The sequence below is a fragment of the Myotis brandtii genome, unplaced genomic scaffold (genome assembly GCF_000412655.1).
Source record: "Myotis brandtii unplaced genomic scaffold, ASM41265v1 scaffold384, whole genome shotgun sequence".
In the NCBI taxonomy this organism is placed as follows: Eukaryota; Metazoa; Chordata; class Mammalia; order Chiroptera; family Vespertilionidae; genus Myotis; species Myotis brandtii.
This window is the reverse complement of record NW_005364745.1, coordinates 1,078,440-1,100,058: the sequence shown is the minus strand read 5'-3', so window position 1 is coordinate 1,100,058 and position 21,619 is coordinate 1,078,440. Positions and strand designations below refer to the sequence as shown.

Below are 21,619 nucleotides of genomic sequence, written 5' to 3'. Positions count from 1 at the left end.
CTGCAGCCTGCCCCCACAGGGGAGCTTGAGGATACCTTACACCTCCCAGTGACTCCAGCCCAAAGCCAGCGAGTTGGATTTTCATACTTCTGCACTCATTAGAAACTGTTAAGGGCTGTGCTGGGGGAATGCAAACTCAGGGGCAATCCCAGTTCTCTGCATAAGCAGGCAAAGCAGGCTCCAGGAGCCTGAAGGCAGCCCTCCTCAGAGCAGGTAAAGGCCAGGCTCAAAGGCTGTTGCCTGGGGTGTCGTGAATGGAGCCTCCAAAGAATCAGCCGCCAAGGAGAACGGGAAGGAGCTCTCAGGCCCCTGCCGTGGTCTCGGGTCAGGGAGCAGGGCCAGAGGGTGAACATGGGATCCAGAAGGAGCGAATCCGGAGGATGTGGATGAAATAAGCCAACAGGGCACCCAATCCCTGTAACAGAGCAGCATGTCGGTGGCTGGCAAACAATCTTTAAGCTTCACTGCACGTACTTAAACCTGCCCAGCTCATGGTCAGTGTACTGTTTACCAAGGAGTCTTATCTGTTCATTAGCAGAGATAAAGCCATGACTGGGTCTTCTACTTTTTGGTAGCAAAAGTATAAAAGATAAAGAAGACATTTCAGTGGCTTAACTTCTGGGCATTTTATGAGTCTGGCGGCGTGCCTTCTCCCAACCCCCTTCCATGTAGCCATTCATCCACACGAATGAGATATTTCCATAATCGCAGAAGCGCGTGGCCACGGGTGCCTTCATCTCGTCCCACCTGACGTTCAGGTCTGTGTTTTACAACCTCACAAGCTGCGGTCCAGGCTGCGGCCTGCTGTAAAACTGGAAATGTCTCCACCTAACTGTAATAACACTTAAAAAAACCCAAAACATCCTATCCATGAGCAAATTTCAAAATATTTTGCAACAAAATCTGCTTGCTAATCCCCTCGCCCTGCCCAGTGTTTCCTGCAGGATGTAGTGTAAAGGTGAGCAGGACAGAGAAAGGGTAGATGTTAGCCTACGTACACACACACGAAGTATGACCCCCTTCGGAACACAGAGCAGCCCTGTGACCCCTTCGAGGTCCACAGTACGTTGGTGTCAGGACTGGAAGGAGAACGTTGTTTTTGGAGGCCCAGCCTGGTGCACGGCCTGCTGGGTTGCTCTTGGCTCTGCTCCCCTCCCCTCCTTTCTAGGCTTTCCAAAATCCTCCTTGCTCGAAACAGCCCTCCGAGAAGCTCACTGCGTCTCCTGCGGTGACCACGCGTTTAATTTTGTTGCAGGGCAGGGTCTTAAAGATAAATACGATGGTTGTAAGCTACATCCTGATCATGCCCCTCATTAAAATCAGTTGTGTTTTTGGCTTTGGGTGTTGGTTCATGAATCATGGTTTTCCTCCTTCTTAAAGGGCCAGTACACTAAAATCACCTTCCGGACGCCTCTTTATCTTGGTGGGGCTCCCAGTACTTACTGGTTGGTCAGAGCCACAGGAACGGACCGAGGCTTTCAAGGCTGCGTGCAGTCGCTCACGGTGAACGGGGAGAGAGTGGACATGCGGCCCTGGCCCCTGGGGCGAGCCCTCAGTGGGGCCGATGTGGGTAAGTGGGTGCCAGGTGGGCAGGGGTGCTCCTTTGGGTGCCTTTTTGGTGTGGGCGGGTGTGGGGGGGTGAGTTGCAGGCGGGTGTGGGGGGTGAGTTGTGGGGGGCTGTGTTTGCATCATCTGGTGACCTGCCCTTGAAAATGACCAAGTACACCCCCCCATGGGCCTCTCTGATGTGTTTGGTTAAGAGAACTAACCAGCCCATCTGATGTTGAACCTGTGAGCACCTTTACTCGCGACCACTTTCTCTCCCTCATAAGATCATAACTTTCCGGTAGAGACAGGGATGCTGAAGTCACATGCTGAGGCCTCATGGAGCCCTCCCTGCCCCTCGCTGCTCCAGATGAGGCGGCCCTGACTGAGGCCAGTTCATAAGCTTAGACGTGGCCGCTGAGCTCCTTCAGTGCTGAGCTTGGTTGACGCAATGTTCAACCAGCAGGAGGCAGCACTTTAGGTAACTGGGCCACACAGCCTAGGACACTTCCAACATCCTCACTCTGTTCACATTGTGGGGATTGAATCACTCTCGCGGGAACAACAGAGAGAGGAATTAATGCCAAAACAACTTGGCCATCCCCGTCAGCGGTCAAATAGTTGCCCCCAAATCTGTTGTGTCCACCATGTTTTAAAGTCTCTGTGGCTGTTCAGAAAGAACAGCGAGAACCCAGTGAAAAGGAAGCGTAGGTGCCACCCATGCAGAAGGCTGGCGTGCAGCGGTAGGAGGTGTGAATCCGCAGGAGTGGGAGCCCCACTGTGTCTGTGCAGAGCCTGAGCCGTGGCGTGGCCAGCTCCGGGGTCTTGGGCTGGCTGGCCACGGAGCGGCTGTGTGATCCGTTCTGTGTCTAGGCGAGTGCAGCAGCGGGATCTGTGACGAGACCTCGTGCATCCACGGCGGCACCTGCACGGCCGTCAGAGCTGACAACTACATCTGCCTCTGTTCCCTGGGATTTAAAGGGCGACACTGCGAGGATGGTGAGAAAGAAGCAAGTTGGCGATTTCTATCTGCTTGTTAATTGATGGGGACGTAAATTTTCATCGGTGTACTTTGAGCAAAGCCCGTATGTGTTTCTGGGATTAACATTGCTTTCCGGGATGGTTGGGAGAATCTTTTTTCTTTTCTTTAAGGTGGAGTGTCTTAAAGTGTCAGTGTCAAACCAAACTTCATTTTAACATGTTCCCGGGTCAGGTTTTGGGGGCTCCTCTTGGCCCTCAGATAACTTTGAAGAGCTTATATTTGTGCGGCCTGTTTCAGGCTCAGTTCGAAGCATTGTCAGCTCACGCTGCTTAGATTATCTGAGCGTTTCGGAGGGAAGGTTGGGAAGACACGCCCAGAAACATCAACCCCGCGATGGGACGAGAGTGATCTTGTGTCATTTTCTTTGCACTGCTCTGCTGAATTATCCCACCTCTCAATAATGTATATATTGATTATATAAAAACATATATAATCAATTACATACACACATATGTATACATACATGGAAACACATGCACACACAAATACACATATGTAATAATGGAAAATGTTTAAAGATTTTGGAAAACCACACAGAATTAAATGTGTTTTAACTTTTCCACCAGCGATTGAGATTTGGACTTAAGACGCCATACTGGAGAAAGTTTTTGTAACACTGTATAATGTAAAATCTCATGTCACTACCCGACTAGCATGGCTCAGTGGTTGAGCATCAGCCTATGAACCGGAAGGTCACAGTTCAATTCCTAGTCAGGGCACATGCCCAGGTTGCGGGCTGGATCCCCGATGTGGGACATGCAGGAGGCAGCCGATCAATGATTCTCTCTCATCATTGATGTTTCTATCTCTCTCTCCCTCTCCCTTCTCTGAAATAAATGAAAAAATATTTTTTAAACAACCTCATGCCACCTAGAAGAGGGCATAGAAGTTGGGATAAGTGAGGCTGTTACATGCCATCTCGTATCTCCGTAGCCTAACGTAATACAGGCCGATCCTTGCTCACAGTTCACATGGCTGCAGAGCTTGGAGGTGCTGGCGGTGGTGGGCTGGCCTCTGCTGCCCGCAGTCATTCAGGGACACAGTCCTCTGATCCTGCGTCCAGCCAGCAGGGGGGGGCGGGCACAGGGAGGATGGAGGCAAGTTCTAGGGGTCCCACCTGCATAGGTGTCGTGCTCCCAGCCTCATGCCACTGGCCAGTTCAGTGAGCCCACCCACCTCACCACGGGGTAGTGCCCAGGGGAAAAGAACACGGCTAATTCTGCCACAGAGGGGTTTCTGACCGCATGCTTGTCTCTTCAGCTTTCACCCTGACCGTTCTCAGTGGTTGAGCATCAGCCTATGAACCGGAAGGTCACAGTTCAATTCCTATTCAGGGCACATGCCCAGGTTGTGGGCTCGATCCCTGGTGTGGGACATGTAGGAGGCAGCCGATCAATAATTCTCTCTCATCATTGATGTTTCTATCTCTCTCTCCCTCTCCCTTCTCGGAAATAAATGAAAAAATATTTTTTAAAAATCCTCTTGCCACCTAGAAGAGGGCATAGAAGTTGGGATAAGTGAGGCTGTTACATGCCATCTCGTATCTCCGTAGCCTAACGTAATACAGGCCGATCCTTGCTCACAGTTCACATGGCTGCAGAGCTTGGAGGTGCTGGCGGTGGTGGGCTGGCCTCTGCTGCCCGCAGTCATTCAGGGACACAGTCCTCTGATCCTGCGTCCAGCCAGCAGGGGGGGGCGGGCACAGGGAGGATGGAGGCAAGTTCTAGGGGTCCCACCTGCATAGGTGTCGTGCTCCCAGCCTCATGCCACTGGCCAGTTCAGTGAGCCCACCCACCTCACCACGGGGTAGTGCCCAGGGGAAAAGAACACGGCTAATTCTGCCACAGAGGGGTTTCTGACCGCATGCTTGTCTCTTCAGCTTTCACCCTGACCGTTCCTCAGTTCAGAGAGTCCCTGAGGTCCTACGCTGCCACGCCCTGGCCCCTGGAGCCCCGGCGGTACCTGTCCTTCATGGAGTTTGAGATCACCTTCCGGCCGGACTCGGACGACGGCGTCCTCCTGTACAGCCACGACACGGGCAGCAGAGACTTCCTGTCCATCAACCTGGCGGGGGGCCATGTGGAGTTCCGCTTTGACTGTGGCTCCGGGACTGCTGTGCTCAGGTAAGGGCTGAGAGCTTTAGGGGCTCCCCTTCCCCGAAAAGCCAGACTGCAGCCACGCTGGGAAAAGGTGCATGTCATTCCATAGTGTGTGACCTCCCTGTCTCCCCTGCAGTTTTCCTTCCCGAAACCTCTCCTGACTAATACGATCGCAGGCTTCCTGTCCATCGTGCTGGCCTGCTGCAAGGCTCCCTTTTCTTACATGGCTGCCCAAGAGGTGCCGATTCTCTGCTTGAAGCTAAGGAAAACGGGATTGCTTCAGCGGGGGAGGGGGAGGGTGACAGCCTTCCTCTCCATGTGGGGTCACACCGTGCCCTCAGCAGAGATGGGATGAGTTGTAATGAATCAGCACGTTGCCCCGAGCCTCACTTGGTGGGTGCTTAGCAAATAAACGATGACCAGTAAAATAGTACTAACAGAGCCCTGGCCGGTTTGGCTCAGGTGGTTGAGCATCATCCCATGCACCAAAAGGTTGCCAGTTCGGTTCCCAGTCAGGGCACATATCCAGGTTGCGGGCTCAATTCCCTGGTAGGGGGTGTGCAGGAGGCATCCAATTGATGATGTGCTCTCACATCAATGTTTCTCTCTCTTCTTCCCTCTTTCTCCCCCCCTTCCTCTCGCTCTAGAAATCAATTAAAATATATTTTTTAAAACTATTAACAGAAATTTAATGAACAGAAATGTCCTTGGTGGCTTCACTTTGCATTTTGACTTTCCTTGTTGCCGTTCCTTCAGTGGTGACTTGCGCTTTAGCGAGTCTTTCACTGCTCCCCGTGCTCTGACATGAGTCCCCAGCAGGTGCAAAGGCCCCCCTCTGACCAGTGTGCTCGAGGAGGCTCAATAGCACGCGTGGCGGTAAATCGATGCCTCGAGTGCTGGCTGGCGTCTGCGGAATTGGTTCTGAGTTGTCAGAACTTTCCCTCAGCTACCTGGTCTGTGGTGTGAATTTACTCAGATCGATGGTTCAGTGCCGTGTCAGTACCTCTGTGAGTCCTGGGCGGTGCAGACATTTTTCTTGTTTGTGTGTGTCTCGCTCTTAACTGTGTTCCTCCCCTGGCAGTTTCTCCCTCCTACCCGGAGGCTGTGCGTCTCGTTCCCACATGTGTCCGCCTCTTCTCTGCTGGGGCTCACGGGACGCCCTGCCTCCGAGCGGCCCCGCAGCAGGGAATCAGTGAGCTTGCTGTTGTTTTGAAGGTGATTGCAGGTCATAGTTGATCCACTCATCTTGCTGGGCTGTCATTTTTACAGAAAGAGCATGTGGGTGAGATGTTACAGCCGTGCGTAGCCCTGAGCTGCTGGTCATATTTCATGGCTGATAGGAAATCACTGCATCGGATTTCCACAATTCTTCAAAAGGCCAGTTTGTTTCTGCCCTTATGGCTGAACCCCTGCCCATCAGTGACTCCTCCCACCGTAGGGGGCAGACAGACGTGCTTGTACCCCTGGTTCTGCAAACACACCCGGTGTCTCAAGACAACTCTGGGGGGTATTTAATTGATTCAGTTTACACGTGATTAGTATGCAACCAGTCTAAGTGTTCGCTAAGAACTATTTGTCAAGTTGAGAAAGGAAGGCGCCTTGCACAGCACCTTGTACTTTCAAGTGGCTTCGTCCTGGATAAGGAATGACTGGCAGGAGCCAGGGAGGGTTGTGGCTCATCAGCGCCCCTCCTGGACAGACTGCTCCCTGCACCTCAGCAGTGCAGCTAAGCTGTGGGGGTCACAGATTCATGGGACCTCAGAAGACCAGCTTTGCTCTTCCTAATTCTGTGCCTACTTTTGACAAGAGTAGTTCTTAATTAAAAAATAATAATTTCGCCTGACCGGCATGGCTCAGTGATTGAGCATCGACCTATGACCCAGGAGGTCACAGTTCCATTCCTGGTCAGGGCACATACTCAGGTTGCAGGCTCAAACCCCAGTAGGGGGCGTGCAGGAGGCAGCTGATCAATGATGCTCGCTCATCATTAATGTCTCTCTCTCTCTCCTTTTCTCTCTGAAATCAATAAAAATGTATTAAAATAATAATAATAAGTTATTGTTTTCCTGCCTCTCTCCTTTTCTCTCTGAAATCAATAAAAATATATTAAAATAATAATAATAAGTTATTGTTTTCCTGCATGTCAGGAAAGGTGCTTAGAAACAAAATCCTTGAGGCTCTGGGGTGATGAAGAGGAGGCTCCAAGGCAAACCGACCACTGTGATCACTGATGGGGTTTCAGGCACCCCTTTGGGAGAGATTTATGTTACAAACCACTCCAAAGACGTCCTGCTCAGTTAAGCAAATTCTGTGAAAGCCTGACCTATAGGAGGTTGTGGAATGGGCCGCAGCGTTTTAACTTGAGGAAAAGGGTGCAGTGGTCCAATTCATTATGAGCTGGATTCAAAAATGGTGACAATTGTAAGGAGCCAGCGACGGCCGTGATCGATACGGCCGGGCTGAGCGAGCAGTGTATCTGCAGGAAACGACCTCTGCGGGGTGAGAGCAGGACCGAGGCGCCGCTCCTCTGTGTGGACACGGGCCAGCTGAAGTGCCGCTGGGTGCTTTATTGCCTATTGATTTAGCCAAGGTGATTAAATCCTAATTGCGAAGGACAAATCACAAAAGCATTTTCCGGAGCGAAAAATCAAGTAAGGGGTGACGACCTTTCAGTCACGGGGCGCATTGGTATTCCTGATGGCTTCCCGGCGATCGCCCAGGACCCCAGAGTAGCTGGAGCTGCAGCGGAGGCCTGGGACCGCGCCGCTAGACATACAGACGCGTGGGGACACTCCTCGTACGCCGCCCTGTAAAAAGCAATGTGCAGGACTCTGACCAGCTTCATTTAAACTTCAAGTGCTTCCACCTGGAATTTAAAACTGAATTTTTAAACTACTTTTAATCCTGTTCACAATCTCAGAGAACACGCAACCTGTCCTTGCCCCAGCGTTTTATTACGGAAACTCTCTAACATAGAAGTTGATAGGAGAGTACAGTGAACATCATACCCACCTCCTATGGTCCACAGTTAATGCTTTGTTATATTGGCTTTATCCCACATTAACCCTTCCTTCCTTCCTTCCTTCCTTCCTTCCTTCCTTCCTTCCTTCCTTCCTTCCTTCCTTCCTTCCTTCCTTCCTTCCTCCTTTCTTTACTTTTTTCCATCCACCCATTCATCCATCCATCCATCCATCTTATTTTCTATGTATTTCAGCAGGTACTGCAAGACATCAGTACACCAAAGAATCTCTGTTTTACTCCATAGCCCATATAACTCTTCTTCTTCAAAGCTTGCGTGCCACAATGATCACATTTTACCCTCCTGCCACCCCTCATCTAGAAAACAAGGCTCCTCCTACCCCGCTTCAGGCCCGCCGTAAGGAATAAATAAGATAATGAATGCAACGTTCCCACCGTGAAGGGGTCCGGTAAGTGGGGCGGACACTGCTGTGTCCACTAAGTAGGAAGGATCGCTTTCTCTTTGCCGAGCAGCGTGAGGTGCTGAGGTTGGCATCCGTGCCATCGGAGCCGGATCGATGAACAGCATTCATAACCCGGAGGATGCTAACCCACGCCCAGTCTCCCTCCCTCCACAGGAGTGAAGACCCCCTCGCCCTCGGCCGCTGGCACGAGCTGCGTGTATCTCGCACAGCGAAGAACGGCATCTTGCAGGTGGATAAGCAGAAGGTGGTGGAGGGCATGGCGGAGGTAAGGACTCACCTGTGCTCCTGACGGTGTGTGGGGGCTGTTTCCTTTCTGGTGACAAAGTGGCGAAGCACATGGACGCCAGGGCCGGGCTGCCTGGGCTACACCCGAGCCCCCGACCTGGCAAGTTACTTAACTTTTCTCTTCTTCAGCTGTGAGCGCGGACAGTAGCAGTAGACGCCTCACAGGGCAGCTCACGGATTCAGTGAGCGAATACAAGTGCAGCACCTGAAGCATTGCCGGCCGCCCCCTTTGTTCCTGTGGGCGTGTATACAGTAGGCTCTGAAACCAGACTTCGGGGTTCAAAATCTGGCTCCCTTTACTTACCAGTAATGTGATCTCAGACTCTGAGTTTGTGTTTTCTCGTCTATATAATGGGGGGTAATAATAGTGCCTACCTCATGGAGTTGTGCAAATTAGAATAACGATATATGTCACACACAACAGTCCTTGGCATCGGGTCAGCACCGTTTAGCTTTACTTATTAGTAGTATTTATATTGTACTTTCATGGCCTGAATTTCTACTCAAGTTTACAACTTGATTTCATTTCCAAGGATATATCCGAAGGAAAATGACATTTTTAAGAAGAGATAGGAGAGATTTGCTTTAAGCTATAGCCTACTGGGATTCTGCACACCCCAAAAATGTACAGATGCCTAAAAAAATGTTTGACTTTATTTTGTGCATTGCAAGATTTAAAGAGGGCAATGGTGAATGTGGGTGTTCTGGTGAGAAAATGGACCGGCAGAAAAAAAGAAAAGAGACTTTGGGTGGGGACAGAGGTATTGGTGGAGGAGGAGAGAAAAAAAGACACACGTGTCTGGGAACCACCTCGGGGACAGCAGGGGAAGGGGGGTGTCCCGAACCTCCTTGGGAATTAGAGGAATCCCAAACGGCCTGAAGGTTAGCAACAGAGACAATTCAGTCTGTGATCTGATGAAGGCAGAGCTGTGGCACCTGAATATAACAATAGCCGGCCATGCTGAGTGAGGGGTGCGTGTCCAGCTCAGTGCCAGGAGGGGCGAGACTGTGCCCAGCCAGTCACACTCAGCCCCGGGTACCAGCGGCTCATCACAGGGTCCACTTCCCACTCACGCTCCATGTCCGTCCATGGCCAGCAGCAGCTTCCGTCTGAGACCCAGACTGGGGGCACCAGGGGTCGGCAATGGTGAATGTGGGTGTTCTGGTGAGAAAATGGATCGGCAGAAAAAAAAAGGAAGGAAAAGAGACTTTGGGTGGGGACAGAGGTATTGGTGGAGGAAGAGAGAAGAAAAGCAACACGTGTCTGGGAACCACCTCTGGGACAGCAAGGGGAGAAAGGGTGTCCCGAACCTCCTTGGGAATTAGAGGAATCCCAAACGGCCTGAAGGTTAGCAACAGAGACAATTCAGTCTGTGATCTGATGAAGGCAGAGCTGTGGCACCTGAATATAACAATAGCCGGCCATGCTGAGTGAGGGGTGCGTGTCCAGCTCAGTGCCAGGAGGGGCGAGACTGTGCCCAGCCAGTCACACTCAGCCCCGGGTACCAGCGGCTCATCACAGGGTCCACTTCCCACTCACGCTCCATGTCCGTCCATGGCCAGCAGCAGCTTCCGTCTGAGACCCAGACTGGGGGCACCAGGGGTCGGGACGAGGCAGGGCGAGCCACTCCCAGGCTCCGAAGGCTCCTGCCCAGCAGTGGTCCATGTCTCTCTTGCTCCCGTTTCACTGAGATCGCAGGCTGTGTGCCCCACGTGAGACGGACAGGGTGGAGGCCGTCAACCTGGCGGGGGGGGGGCAGGGTCCTGCTGGCTGAGCATCCACCCTTTTGCTGGGACGCATCCGCATCTGTGAGGTAGACACTGCGGTTCCCCTTTTGTAGATGGTGAACCTGAGTCTCAGAGAGGCTATGAAATTTACAAACATCCAAAGAGGTGGTCAGGGGCCACGCAAAGCACTGTGAGCGTCAGACCAACATGAGGATGGGTCTCCAGGGGACCCGAGGGCACATGTGCTAGTCTTGACCATCTTTTCTCAACGTTACACCATGTTTGTTTCACCTGTTGGCAGGGCGGCTTCACGCAGATTAATTGCAACACGGACATCTTTATTGGCGGAGTCCCCAGTTACGACGAGGTGAAGAACAAGTCGGGCATCCTCAGGCCCTTCAGCGGGAGCATCCAGAAGGTACGGACGGGCTCGCTTGCTCCTGGTTGTTGTGTGACCTTGACTCCAGACAGTGGGATTGAGAATTGTGACCAATGCTCAACCCGCTGCAGCCAGGGACATTTTGAGAGAGTTTTGACACGTTTAAGATTTCATTTGTGAATGTTCACAGCAAGCTTTCCAACCCCACGTCTTATAAAGTCTCAGATGCTCCTGGGTCTGTGCCCAGCAGACATAGCCTGAACCCAACTCGAGGAAGATGCATTTTTCCAGCAAATCCACAAACATATCCTGGGACTGGCCCCAGGTCGCTTCCAAAGCTTCCACGAAAGGGAAGGAGGTGAATGGGTCTAATAGCAACTCTTGGCTCTACGCTTCTCTGTAGCTTACCGGGCAGTTTGCTGAAGGCAAGAACCAACTCTTGTTGCCCCTCCCCACCCCCCACTTTATCAATGGTTCATCAGTCACATAACCCAGTTCTTCAATCACGTAACCCAGTTCTCAAGAACGTAGCTTAGTGTCCTTCCATAGAAGGTGCAGGAGGAAATCGCTCAGCTTGTGACAGACACAGGGCACGGACCCCACTCATCTTCATCTCTTCCTCCTTCCCCGGAGGCTGCCCTGCCATGACTCTCAGGTAGGAGAAGAGGGAGTTCTGTCTGCAGCAGACATGCAGGGCGACTCACCTGCCAGGTCTCCAGGCCCCCAAACCCTGGGGGACAGGGACCTGAGGGAAGCAAGCTGGGTTCCTGGGTGTTCATCCAATTTTCCTTAGGCCACCAGGGGTGGGCGTGGGCCATTGACCCTTTCAAACCTGAGGTGGGGAGGCCCAGGGAAGGACGGTCCTACCAGGATTTGCTCCTGGGAGCTGGGAAGGGCCCCTGGGCTCAGCCTTTCTGGGTGTCCCGTGTGGGGTCCAGGCACTATTTGTTGACTCCTATGTGTTTCCCTTTGTTGCAAATGGTGGTGACAGTGACACCTCAATTCAGACCATTACTCCCCCTCTTACCCCCATGAGTGGGTTTGGCCTTGTTTAATCTTGTGTTTGAAATTCTCACTTGGGAAGCAAGCTGAGGCGCTAAGAGGGTTCTTCCGCTCCCCACCCTCGCAGGCCCCTGCCCCCAAACCCTGGGGGACAGGGACCTGAGGGAAGCATGCTGGGTTCCTGGGTGTTAGCGTCATCCAATTTTCCTTAGGCCACCAGGGGTGGGCGTGGGCCATTGACCCTTTCAAACCTGAGGTGGGGAGGCCCAGGGAAGGACGGTCCTACCAGGATTTGCTCCTGGGAGCTGGGAAGGGCCCCTAGGCTCAGCCTTTCTGGGTGTCCCGTGTGGGGTCCAGGCACTATTTGCTGACTCCTATGTGTTTCCCTTTGTTGCAAATGGTGGTGACAGTGACACCTCAATTCAGACCATTACTCCCCCTCTTACCCCCATGAGTGGGTTTGGCCTTGTTTAATCTTGTGTTTGAAATTCTCACTTGGGAAGCAAGCTGAGGCGCTAAGAGGGTTCTTCCGCTCCCCACCCTCGCAGGCCCCTTCCCGGGCACAGCACACACAGCCCTTTCCTGTCCACTCCGGGGAAGGCCCCCTCCCCTCCCAGGTCCTGGCCAAAGCCTTGGCTGTGCCGTATCCTGCGGCGACGGGTGCGGTGAATGGCTTGTCTCAGCTACGGTGACAGTTTCACAGCCCTTCACTCACGGCATGAAAAGGGGGAGGTTATGGAGAGAGTCTGGCTGCTCTCTAGCAGCTTCTGAGATTCAGGACAAGGAAAGTTTGCTCCCAGCTCAGGACCAGGCCAGCCTGTGGAAATGGGGGTTAGTGGCCGGAAATGCCATTGCTAACTGCTTGGACCCCCTGCAGGGCGGGGTGTCCTGGGGCACTTTCTCTCCCTGAGTTCTGCAAAGCCTCCCCGACATGGAACACCAACAGCTCAGGTAGATACACAGTCTGAGTCAAGGGCTGGCAACAATGGGTGTATGTATTTGGGGTGGGAGCCCAGTAAGCTATTCCTAGAATTCCTCTTTCTCCAGAGCCCCCTGCAGGGAACAGGGGGTGGGGCCCGGAGCACTCTGACCCCAGTGAGCATGCCCAGCATGTGGTGGGAATGTGAGCTGAGTTCCTCTCTTTTTCTTTAATGATGAGAAAGGGGTTGTAGAGGGAAAGGGAATTCAAGAGTGTCCGGGAGGGATGACACCTCAATTCAGACCATTACTCCCCCTCTTACCCGCTGAGTGGGTTTGGCCTTGTTTAATCTTGTGTTTGGAATTCTCACTTGGGAAGCAAGCTGAGGTGCTAAGAGGGTTCCCCCGCTCCCCACCCTCGCAGGCCCCCAGGCCAGCAAGAGCTGGGGGGCCCTGGCTGGTTGGTTCTGTTGGTTGGAGCGTCGTCCTATACACCAAAAGGTCGTAGGTTCGATTCCTGAACAGGGCACATACCTAGATTACGGTTTTGATCCCTAGTCCCAGGTCCTGGCCAAAGCCTTGGCTGTGCCGTATCCTGCGGCGACGGGTGCGGTGAATGGTGTGGTGAATGGCTTGTCTCAGCTACGGTGACAGTTTCACAGCCCTTCACTCACGGCATGAAAAGGGGGAGGTTATGGAGAGATTCTGGCTGCTCTCCAGCAGCTTCTGAGATTCAGGACTGAGGAAAGTTTGCTCCCAGCTCCCCCGACACTGTTCCAAGGACCAGGCCAGCCTATGGAAATGGGGGATTAGTGGCCGGAAATGCCATTGCTAGCTGCTTGGACCCCCTGCAGGGCGGGTTCTCCTGGGGCACTTTCTCTCCCTGAGTTCTGCAAAGCCTCCCCGACATGGAACACCAACAGCTCAGGTAGATACACAGTCTGAGTCAAGGGCTGGCAACAATGGGTGTATGTATTTGGGGTGGGAGCCCAGTAAGCTATTCCTAGAATTCCTCTTTCTCCAGAGCCCCCTGCAGGGAAAAGGGGGTGGGGCCTGGAGCGCTCTGGCCCCAGTGAGCATACCCAGCAGTGGTGAGAATATGAGCTGAGTTCCTCTCTTTTTCTTTAATGATGAGGAAGGGGTTGTAGAGGGAAAGGGAATTCAAGAGTGTCCGGGAGGGAGGCCAGCAAGAGCTGGGGGGCCCTGGCTGGTTGGTTCTGTTGGTTGGAGCGTCGTCCTATACACCAAAAGGTCGTAGGTTCGATTCCTGAACAGGGCACATACCTAGATTACGGTTTTGATCCCTAGTCAGGTGCATACAGGAGGCAACCAATTGATGTTTCCCTCTCACATCCTCACTTCGATGTTCTTTTCTCTTTCTCTCTCTCCCTTCGTCTCTTTCTAAAAATCAATAACACATCTCCTGGGGTAAAGATTAAAAAAAAAAAAGAGAGAGAGCGGGTGGGACCATGGGGAGGGCCCCTCTGATGGAGCCTGAGGCAGTACCCCAGGACATTAGTCCGGCAACAGAGCAGTCCAGCGAGAAGCCGCTCCTCCACCCCCGCCTGAGCCTTCACTCCGTGTCGGTTCTTTGTTCTGGATTCTTCCCTGTCTCAGCCTCAGCTGCATCTCAGGACCTCCAGGAAGCCTGGACCAGTTACTGATGACTGGTCGCACCCTCAGAGATTCTCACTCAGATATCTGGATGGGCCTGGGTGTTAGTTATATCCTAAAAGTCCCCGGCGATTCTGAGAGGCAGCCCGGTGGGGACCCCGCTTCGTAGGGACTGGGCCTTGTCTTTGAGCTCCGAGCCACCAGGCCTTCCAGACCACAGCACAGCCCCCACGCGCCCCGGCCATCACGTTGGTTCCCGCGTCACGTCACTTAGGACTACGAAGGCCGCTACCGGCCCTTGTCTCCTCTTCCCGAAGCTCTTGCTGCGCATGGTCTGGGTTAGTGGCCGAGGGACCCTTCACACACCGCCGAGTGTTTCCCGGGCCCCTGACTGTCTACGCTTCCTCTCCCAGATCACCCTGAACGACCGCGCCATCCACGTGAGACACGACTTCACCCGCGGCGTGAACGTGGACAACGCAGCCCACCCGTGCGTGGCGGGCCCCTGTGCCCACGGGGGCAGCTGCCGGCCCCGGGAGGAGGGCTACGAGTGTGACTGCCCCCTGGGCTTCGAGGGCCTGCACTGCCAGCAAGGTACGCGGGCTGGGGCCGGGCTGGGGTGGGAGGGGACTGTTGGTGACAGCAGGCCAGCCAGCCCGGTGATTTTCATCAGCGATTTCAGTGACATAGTCGATGGCTAATCACATATAAACTGCTATACTCATTTAACAATGAAAATGCTGAGGCCCTCCTGGAACAGGAGGGAAACAGCTTCCCACCCGACTGCCCTGGCCCCTTCCCTGAGAATCCCCTCATGGCCCAGCATCCAAAAGTTTAGCCTATAATATAGGGGGGCTTCCAGGACCCCCCTGCATCTGAGGCACCCCCAGAGCCCATCCTGATAGGCTGGTAAATGTTTTGCCTAAACATTTATGAATGTTATAGTAAAGAAATCTTACCAAATACAGAAAAATACGAATTGTACTTGGAAAGTATTAACAGCCTTCCGTAGAGTGCTATGTTCCCTGCCACCTCAGTCTCCCCTGTGCCTCAGTTTCCTCATTGTGAAGTGAGAATAAAAATAGCAATAGTATCTAATGCAGAGGGTGTGCGGGGTCAATGAGACGATGCATATTCCATGGAAGAATGCCGGGTGGGCACTCAACCAGCACCAGCCATTATTGCTATTGGTGAGAAAAATAAAAACCCATTTGAGTGTTCGGCTTTTTTTTTTTTTAATGTATGGAAATGCCACTAGGGCTATCCTTTTTTTTTAAATATATTTTTATTGATTTCAGAGAGGAAAGGAGTGGGAGAGAGAGATAGAAACATCAATAATGAGAGAGAGTCACTGATCGGCTGCCTCCCGCACGCCCCCCACTGGGGATCGAGCCCAAAATCCAGGCATGTGCCCCTAACCAGAATTGAACCCAGGACCCTTCAGTCCGCAGGCCGATGCTCTATCCACTGAGCCACACCAGCCAGGGCTAGTGCTCGGCTTCTAACCTGCCCTGAGAGCTGGAGCAGGGCACAGTACTGGCTGGAGGGAGGCGGGACCGGGGTGTCAGAGGCGGCCTACCCTCATACGGGCATCACCTTGGGCCCAGTCTACAGGCCGATGCTCTATCCACTGAGCAACACCAGCCAAGGCTAGTGCTCGGCTTCTAGCCTGCCCTGAGAGCTGGAGCAGAGCGCACGCAGTACTGGCTGGAGGGAGGCGGGACCAGGGTGTCAGAGGCGGCCTGCCCTCATACGGGCATCACCTTGGGCTATGGGGAGCTTCTTGTTCAGGGGTCAGGATGGCCTCACTGTTTAGGAACTAATTTTTAAAAAGGTGGATAGGCCCAGAGGACATCAGGCACCGCCCAAGTGAAGGCGTGTGCTGTCTTCCTTGTGTGTTTCTGGTTCCTGGTTTTCATCGGACGGAGGGCCTAGAGGGAAACTGGAAGTTAGGGCAGATGGTTCGGGGTATGGGAGGACAGAGTTGTTTTTCAGGAGTCTTGGAAAGTATGAAAGATGCCAAGTGGCTGGATGGAAGATTCAGTAGTATTATACTTAAATGAATTTGGAAACCTGCACAGCAAATCGTATGAAATATGTGCATTAACATAGCTCACCCTGTAATAACCCCCCACAGAAAAGTCCTAGACCCATTTGTGAACGAGCCTGAGGAGAATCCCGACAAGGGAATCCCTGGTTAGCTAACAGCTTGTACTTGGCGAGATTCAGTTCCAGAGAGGCCCGTTCACTTAGAAAACTGGGTGTGGCTTTCACGGGTCAGTGTTTGAATCTCGGGGCCTCCCCTCGGGCACAGGCAGGGCAAGCTGGCTCCTGCCTTAAACACCAACCTAATGGTCAGTGCGTGAAGGCCAGGCTTCCGTGAGCAGTCAGCAGCTTCGGGAATTCGAGGAAGGACAGGGTAATGTGTGATCTTGCTAACCCTCGCTTCCTGCTACAGAACATCAACCAGGAAGGTATGAAAAGCTCAGGTGTATAGCTTTGTAACTGTGGGTTCAGGTTCAATGAGAAACACATTTTACCAGAATGAAGGGGCAGATCTCCGCTGAGGGTCCGGGCTACCTGGTGAGGTCCCAGGAGTGGACAGTGGCGGGGGACCTGGGGGGCATTTAGGCCTCTTTCTGCAGCTCACTGGGCTGGAGCCATCAGCTGCCCCCTGTTGCATCATTACCTCCTTGTGCCTTGAGAAAAAGATGGCCCTTGGGCACTGTGGCAGCTGCTGCCAGTGCTGGTGGGGGGGTGGGGAGTTCACATAGGGGAGGCCTGGCCTGCAAACACCTTCCTCTCCCGTTATGTGGCTTCCGAGAATTAATGGGGTTCTGGGTGCAGCCTAGTCCTGCTCAGAACACGTCTCCCAGGCCCCAGCGGGCAAACAGTGGCACACAGATGGCTGTCATCCTGGGGAAAGCGTCTAGTCCCAGGTCAGGATGGCAACGCTGGGAAGTGGGCCACTCTCACTGTTCTGCAGAGATGCAAAAGAACATTCTAAAAGTTTGGGTAAATTCTTAGCTTGAAAGACAAGAATAGTTGGAAGCCATCTTGATGGCCAGAGAAAACCCTGCCTAATCCAGCACGGTGGTTCATAGCCTCATCGATGTAAAGATTCGAGTTTTTTCCAGCCTGAAGACCAGGTCATGCTTCAGAAGCAAGACCCCGGTGTTCCTTGCAGAAGTTAGGCCGGCTCGTCCTTGTACACTGAGCAGCGTGGGGTGAATCTCCAGCATCAGGCCCGTTCAGTCCACACCCGGGGGCACCTTCTCCATCAGGAATGTGGTGTGGGGCCCTCCGCGAGTTGAGTTTCTCTAGGCGGCACAGGGTGTGTGAGGACAGACAGGTGAATCCACTTGGGACCTGGTCGGGAGACGGGGACTAGGACCCAAAATTCGGACAAATCCTAGAGAAGAACTAGGCCCCCTGACCATCGCGGAGGTCTCGGGAGCCCCCTTGGTCCCTGAGAGGTCAGGGTCAGGAGCAGGAGGGCCTGACCCTGACCGAGGGGGGCATGAAGGTCCTCTGAGCCCCAGGGGCCCCCGGGGCACCACGGGCTCCCTGAGGCAGCAGCTGCCGAAATGAGGCCGCTCTTCCCAGCCTCGGGAACCCACCGGCTCTCGGACTCGCAGCCACGATTTCAGGTCCGAGAAAATCATCAGACTTGACTTTGGTGGTCGCCTCAGCTTCATCTCGGGGCTCCCCCTCTTAGGTGCCTTCCTGCACCTCAAACCTAAGCACTCTCATCCTGAGCCCCCTTCTCATCTCACCCGAGGGGTGTCAACAAGGCCTCCCTCCTCAAAACAAATGCTCCCCTGCCTTAGAGATTTCTTCTTCTTTCTACTCATCCAAATGTGCCCACCGGACGTTCCAGCTCCTCGCAGCTCTTAGAGCCAAGCAAGTTACTGAGAAGTCAGAGCCGCATTTCCCAGAGTGCACGCAAGAATTTAAGTTCTAAGGAATATTAATGGCTGTTTTTCACACAGAGAGACAGATGCACATACATTCACATGCACAAAATGGGCGGGGGTGTTCTGTGGCCAAAGAAGTTTGGGGAAATGTGGTTAAACAGCTCTCTCTTCTGCAGGACTTCTCAGAGCCTTTGTTATGCTCTGAGTATCTCAGACAAGGGTATAGGATGCAGCTGTTTTGTCCTGGGTTCTCCCAGCCAATAGCACACAGGCTGCTTGGGGAAGGCATAGGACAGGTCCCCTCATTACTAAGTTTGGACTCAGGCGGTGTAGGACCCTGCTGGCCACTAGATGGGGCTATTTCTCTGTAGCAGGGGAGCTGATGCTGCTCACCACTGACACCCATAGCCACTGAGGCCACCCTGGGCTTCAGGCATGCGCTCTTCATGGACACAAGGTCCTAACACACGGGATCTGGCCTGATCTACATGGACCCACCACACACGCAACACTTGGGACACTTCATGTCGCATTTAGTAGATCCCACGCCATATTGTTGGGTCTGATTTGGATTAATATTCTTCCGTCCCAGTGTATGAAAAATGGTTCCAGCAAGTAGAGGCCCTGCTTTACGAAACCCAGGATATGGAAACACAAAGGAAGAAAGGATGCCCACCACCGGGAATTTCTTTCCTGGGGGTGGTTTAGGATTAAACAATGAAACACTGCTGCTGTTCAGCCCAGGAGCTGGTCTTTAGTGTAGAGCAGGTTTTTGTTTGTTTATTTGTGGCCACAAAGTCTGCTTCCTGGAGCTGCCCCAGCCCCGATGGGGAGCCGCCCGGGGCATCAAGCGTGTCCTCGGGTGGACGGCCATATGTCAGGGTGGTGCTGAGCGGAGCCCTGGCTATGGGGAAAGCTGGGTGACACCCCAGCTCCTCCTGTGACTGCGCAAAGGAGCTAGATGGCCACACCCCAGCTCCTCCCTTCACTCTGTCTAGTCTGCAGGGAATTGCAAGTCCCGGGCGGACAGTGTGCTTGGCCTGGAGGCTGCCGTTCACTGGGGCGGAGCACTTCCATGTGTCCTCGCACGGCACAAGCTTTTCGGTATAAATGTGAGGAAGTGACCAAAACACATGTCAACGGATGCGTCAGCAAGGCTTCGCCACAGGGAAAAGGCAGTGTGACAACATAGACACGAAGGGTCCGGTTGAATGCAATCCTGTTTGCCATATTTAAACACACCACGAAGGGCCCGAGGGCTAGATGGTCGCCTCCAGCCCCAGCGTTTGAGGACAGAAGGCACACCTACATGTCTACACTGACTAGCGCGGGTGTGTTGTTGCTGTTTTGTACTCAGTGGTGTCACTTCTGGACGGTTCCCTTGCCCTTCGTTCACCGCCCATGACCAGGGCTCTGGAGTCTTGCAAAGGGGGGCGGGCAGAGGTGGGAACGAGGCTGGTGTTTTCCGCTCTGGAGAGAGAAGAGGCAGCTGGCTGGCTTATCATTCCTTTTCCACACGCAGCCCAGAGCCAAGCAAAGTAATAATCACTGATGGACAAGGTAAGTTACTCTTTAGCAGGAGCTGTTACTCCAGGTTTAGCATAAAGGAGGACTGTCGGTTCAAGGTCAGGAGACTCAGAGGTGTCAGACAACTTATCATTCATGTCTTCTTGGTCCACCGCCACCCCACCCTCCCCCCCACGGGAAGCTGGGGCTGGGAGGTGAGCGGGGCCCTCTGCGAGGTGTCAGAGGGAAACGCGCTGGTTCCCTATCTGCACAGAGGGGGGTTTACATGCCTGTGAGATTCTGACTCTCCCTGTTCTGTTTCATGCTGGCACACGGCAGAGTGTGGGAACTACTGTCTCAACAGTAAGTACAGTGAGTCTTATGAGAAACGGAGAGCATCTGGGCTGGAGCCAGGCAGGCTTGGCCAGCTTGGGCACGTGCAGGCCACCACACACCGGGGTCCCCAGGGGAGCGGCGTGGACTGGGCATCCCTGGAGGGTGGCGGGCATCCTCTCCCCAGAAGAGCCGCCCTGAGAATGCACTTGAGTCCCCGCTGGGCCTCAGGATGCGCTGAGCTCCTGAGCGGGGGCTTCGCAGGCAGCTGGACGGGGCTCCACAGACCCCTGAGAGGCTCCATGTGCAGAGCAGACGCGTGACAAGCATGTCCTGACCATTTCAAGGAGTCCAGGGGAGCCCTAGCTAGTGGCCACCAGCCCACGTCCATGGCCAATAGCAGCAAGGACAGGCCCCGCCTGCACCTCCCACCTGAGGTTGAACCAAACCCAGAGGGGCATGTTGGTCATGGGCAGCCCCGGGAAGACACCTCCATCTGCCTGATTATTCTCTCTTCTCCTCCGTTCTCAGCTCCAGGTACCTCCTGCAGTTTCTTCTTTTTAAGTATATTTTTATTGATTTCAGAGAGGAAGCAAGAGGGAGAGGGAGATAGAAACATCAATGATGTGAGAGAATCATTGATCGGCTGCCTCCTGCACACCCCCTACTGGGGATCGAACCCACAACCTGGACATGTGCCCTTGACAGAATCGAATCCAGGACCCTTCAGTCCACAGGTCGACGCTCTATCCACTGAGCAAAACCAGCTAGGGCTTCTCCTGCAGTTTCTTGTCTTGTTTCTCCCCTGGCCCTCCATGTCTGCCCTCTGGGTCTGTCCTCTCCGCACTCTGCCTTTTCCATTCCCCTCTCCTTTCCCTGCCCCGGGGCTGCCCGTCCCTGGTGTCCTTTCTTTTCCTGCCTCCCCCTCCTTCTCTCTCTTGGCATTTTCTTTCCCCTCTCCTCACTCTAGCTTGCCCCTTCATCCCCCGCTCCTCAGGGCCTTCTTATTTTGCATCCTACTCTCTTCTCCTCTCTCTCCTTTCCTGCCTTTCCTCCCCCTCCTCCTCCTCCCACTTTAACCGGAAGGTGGGGAGGCTGGTGGAGTTGAACAGATGAGGCTTTCCTCTGTCCCTGGCCCTCATGGGTCCTCTGGGCCCACAGGCTCCGTCCAGGGCTGCGTTGCTTCAGAGAGCAGTTTCTCAGAAATTACTTTTAAAGCTTTTATTTCTCTTCCTTTGCTTTTCTTGTTTCTTCCCTTTTAAAATTTTTACTTTTAATGAAAAGATTCTGAGGAACATGCTATAGGTGACCTGTCAACATAGGAACTTATTCTTGGGGGCCCAATGCCATTGGGTTTTGGAGTTGGCTGTTATCTCTCTCTTTAAAAAAAAAAAAGTTTAGCCCAGCTGGCATGGCTCAGTGGTTGGGAATCAACCTATGAACCAGGAGGTCATGATTCAATTCCTGGTCAGGGCACATGCCCGGGTTACAGGCTCGATCCCCAGAGTGGGGCGTGCAGGAAGCAGCCGATCAGTGATTCACTCTCATCATTGATATTTCTATCTCTCTCCCCCTCTCCTTTCCTCTCTGAAATCCATACAAATATATATTTAAAAAATAAAGAAAGAAATAAATAATGTTTAGAAGCTGCGTTTAAGCTCTCCTGGTTGTTCGTAGTGTCCAGTAACGATAAATGTTCTGGGTGTATACTCCTTAGTTCGGTGTCTTTTTTTGCACCAACCACATATTTTGTGGAACTCTGATTTGTTTTATAAGAAGGCTTGTTCTTCTTGTTTTGCACCTTTGTT

At 53.2% G+C, this 21,619-nt stretch overlaps 1 protein-coding gene across 2 annotated transcripts in view; it reads left to right on the top strand.

The window, feature by feature from the left end:
* Positions 1-21,619, top strand: part of EGFLAM (EGF-like, fibronectin type III and laminin G domains) — a 144,457-nt gene that overhangs the window by 106,422 nt on the left and 16,416 nt on the right. For both annotated transcript variants that reach the window (XM_005872576.2, XM_014544870.1), the window contains 7 exons: positions 1,381-1,570; positions 2,419-2,544; positions 4,467-4,710; positions 8,283-8,394; positions 10,444-10,560; positions 14,469-14,649; positions 19,818-19,841. In XM_005872576.2, coding sequence (XP_005872638.1) covers positions 1,381-1,570; positions 2,419-2,544; positions 4,467-4,710; positions 8,283-8,394; positions 10,444-10,560; positions 14,469-14,649; positions 19,818-19,841 — 994 coding nt within the window. The remainder of the gene's footprint in view (positions 1-1,380; positions 1,571-2,418; positions 2,545-4,466; positions 4,711-8,282; positions 8,395-10,443; positions 10,561-14,468; positions 14,650-19,817; positions 19,842-21,619) is intronic.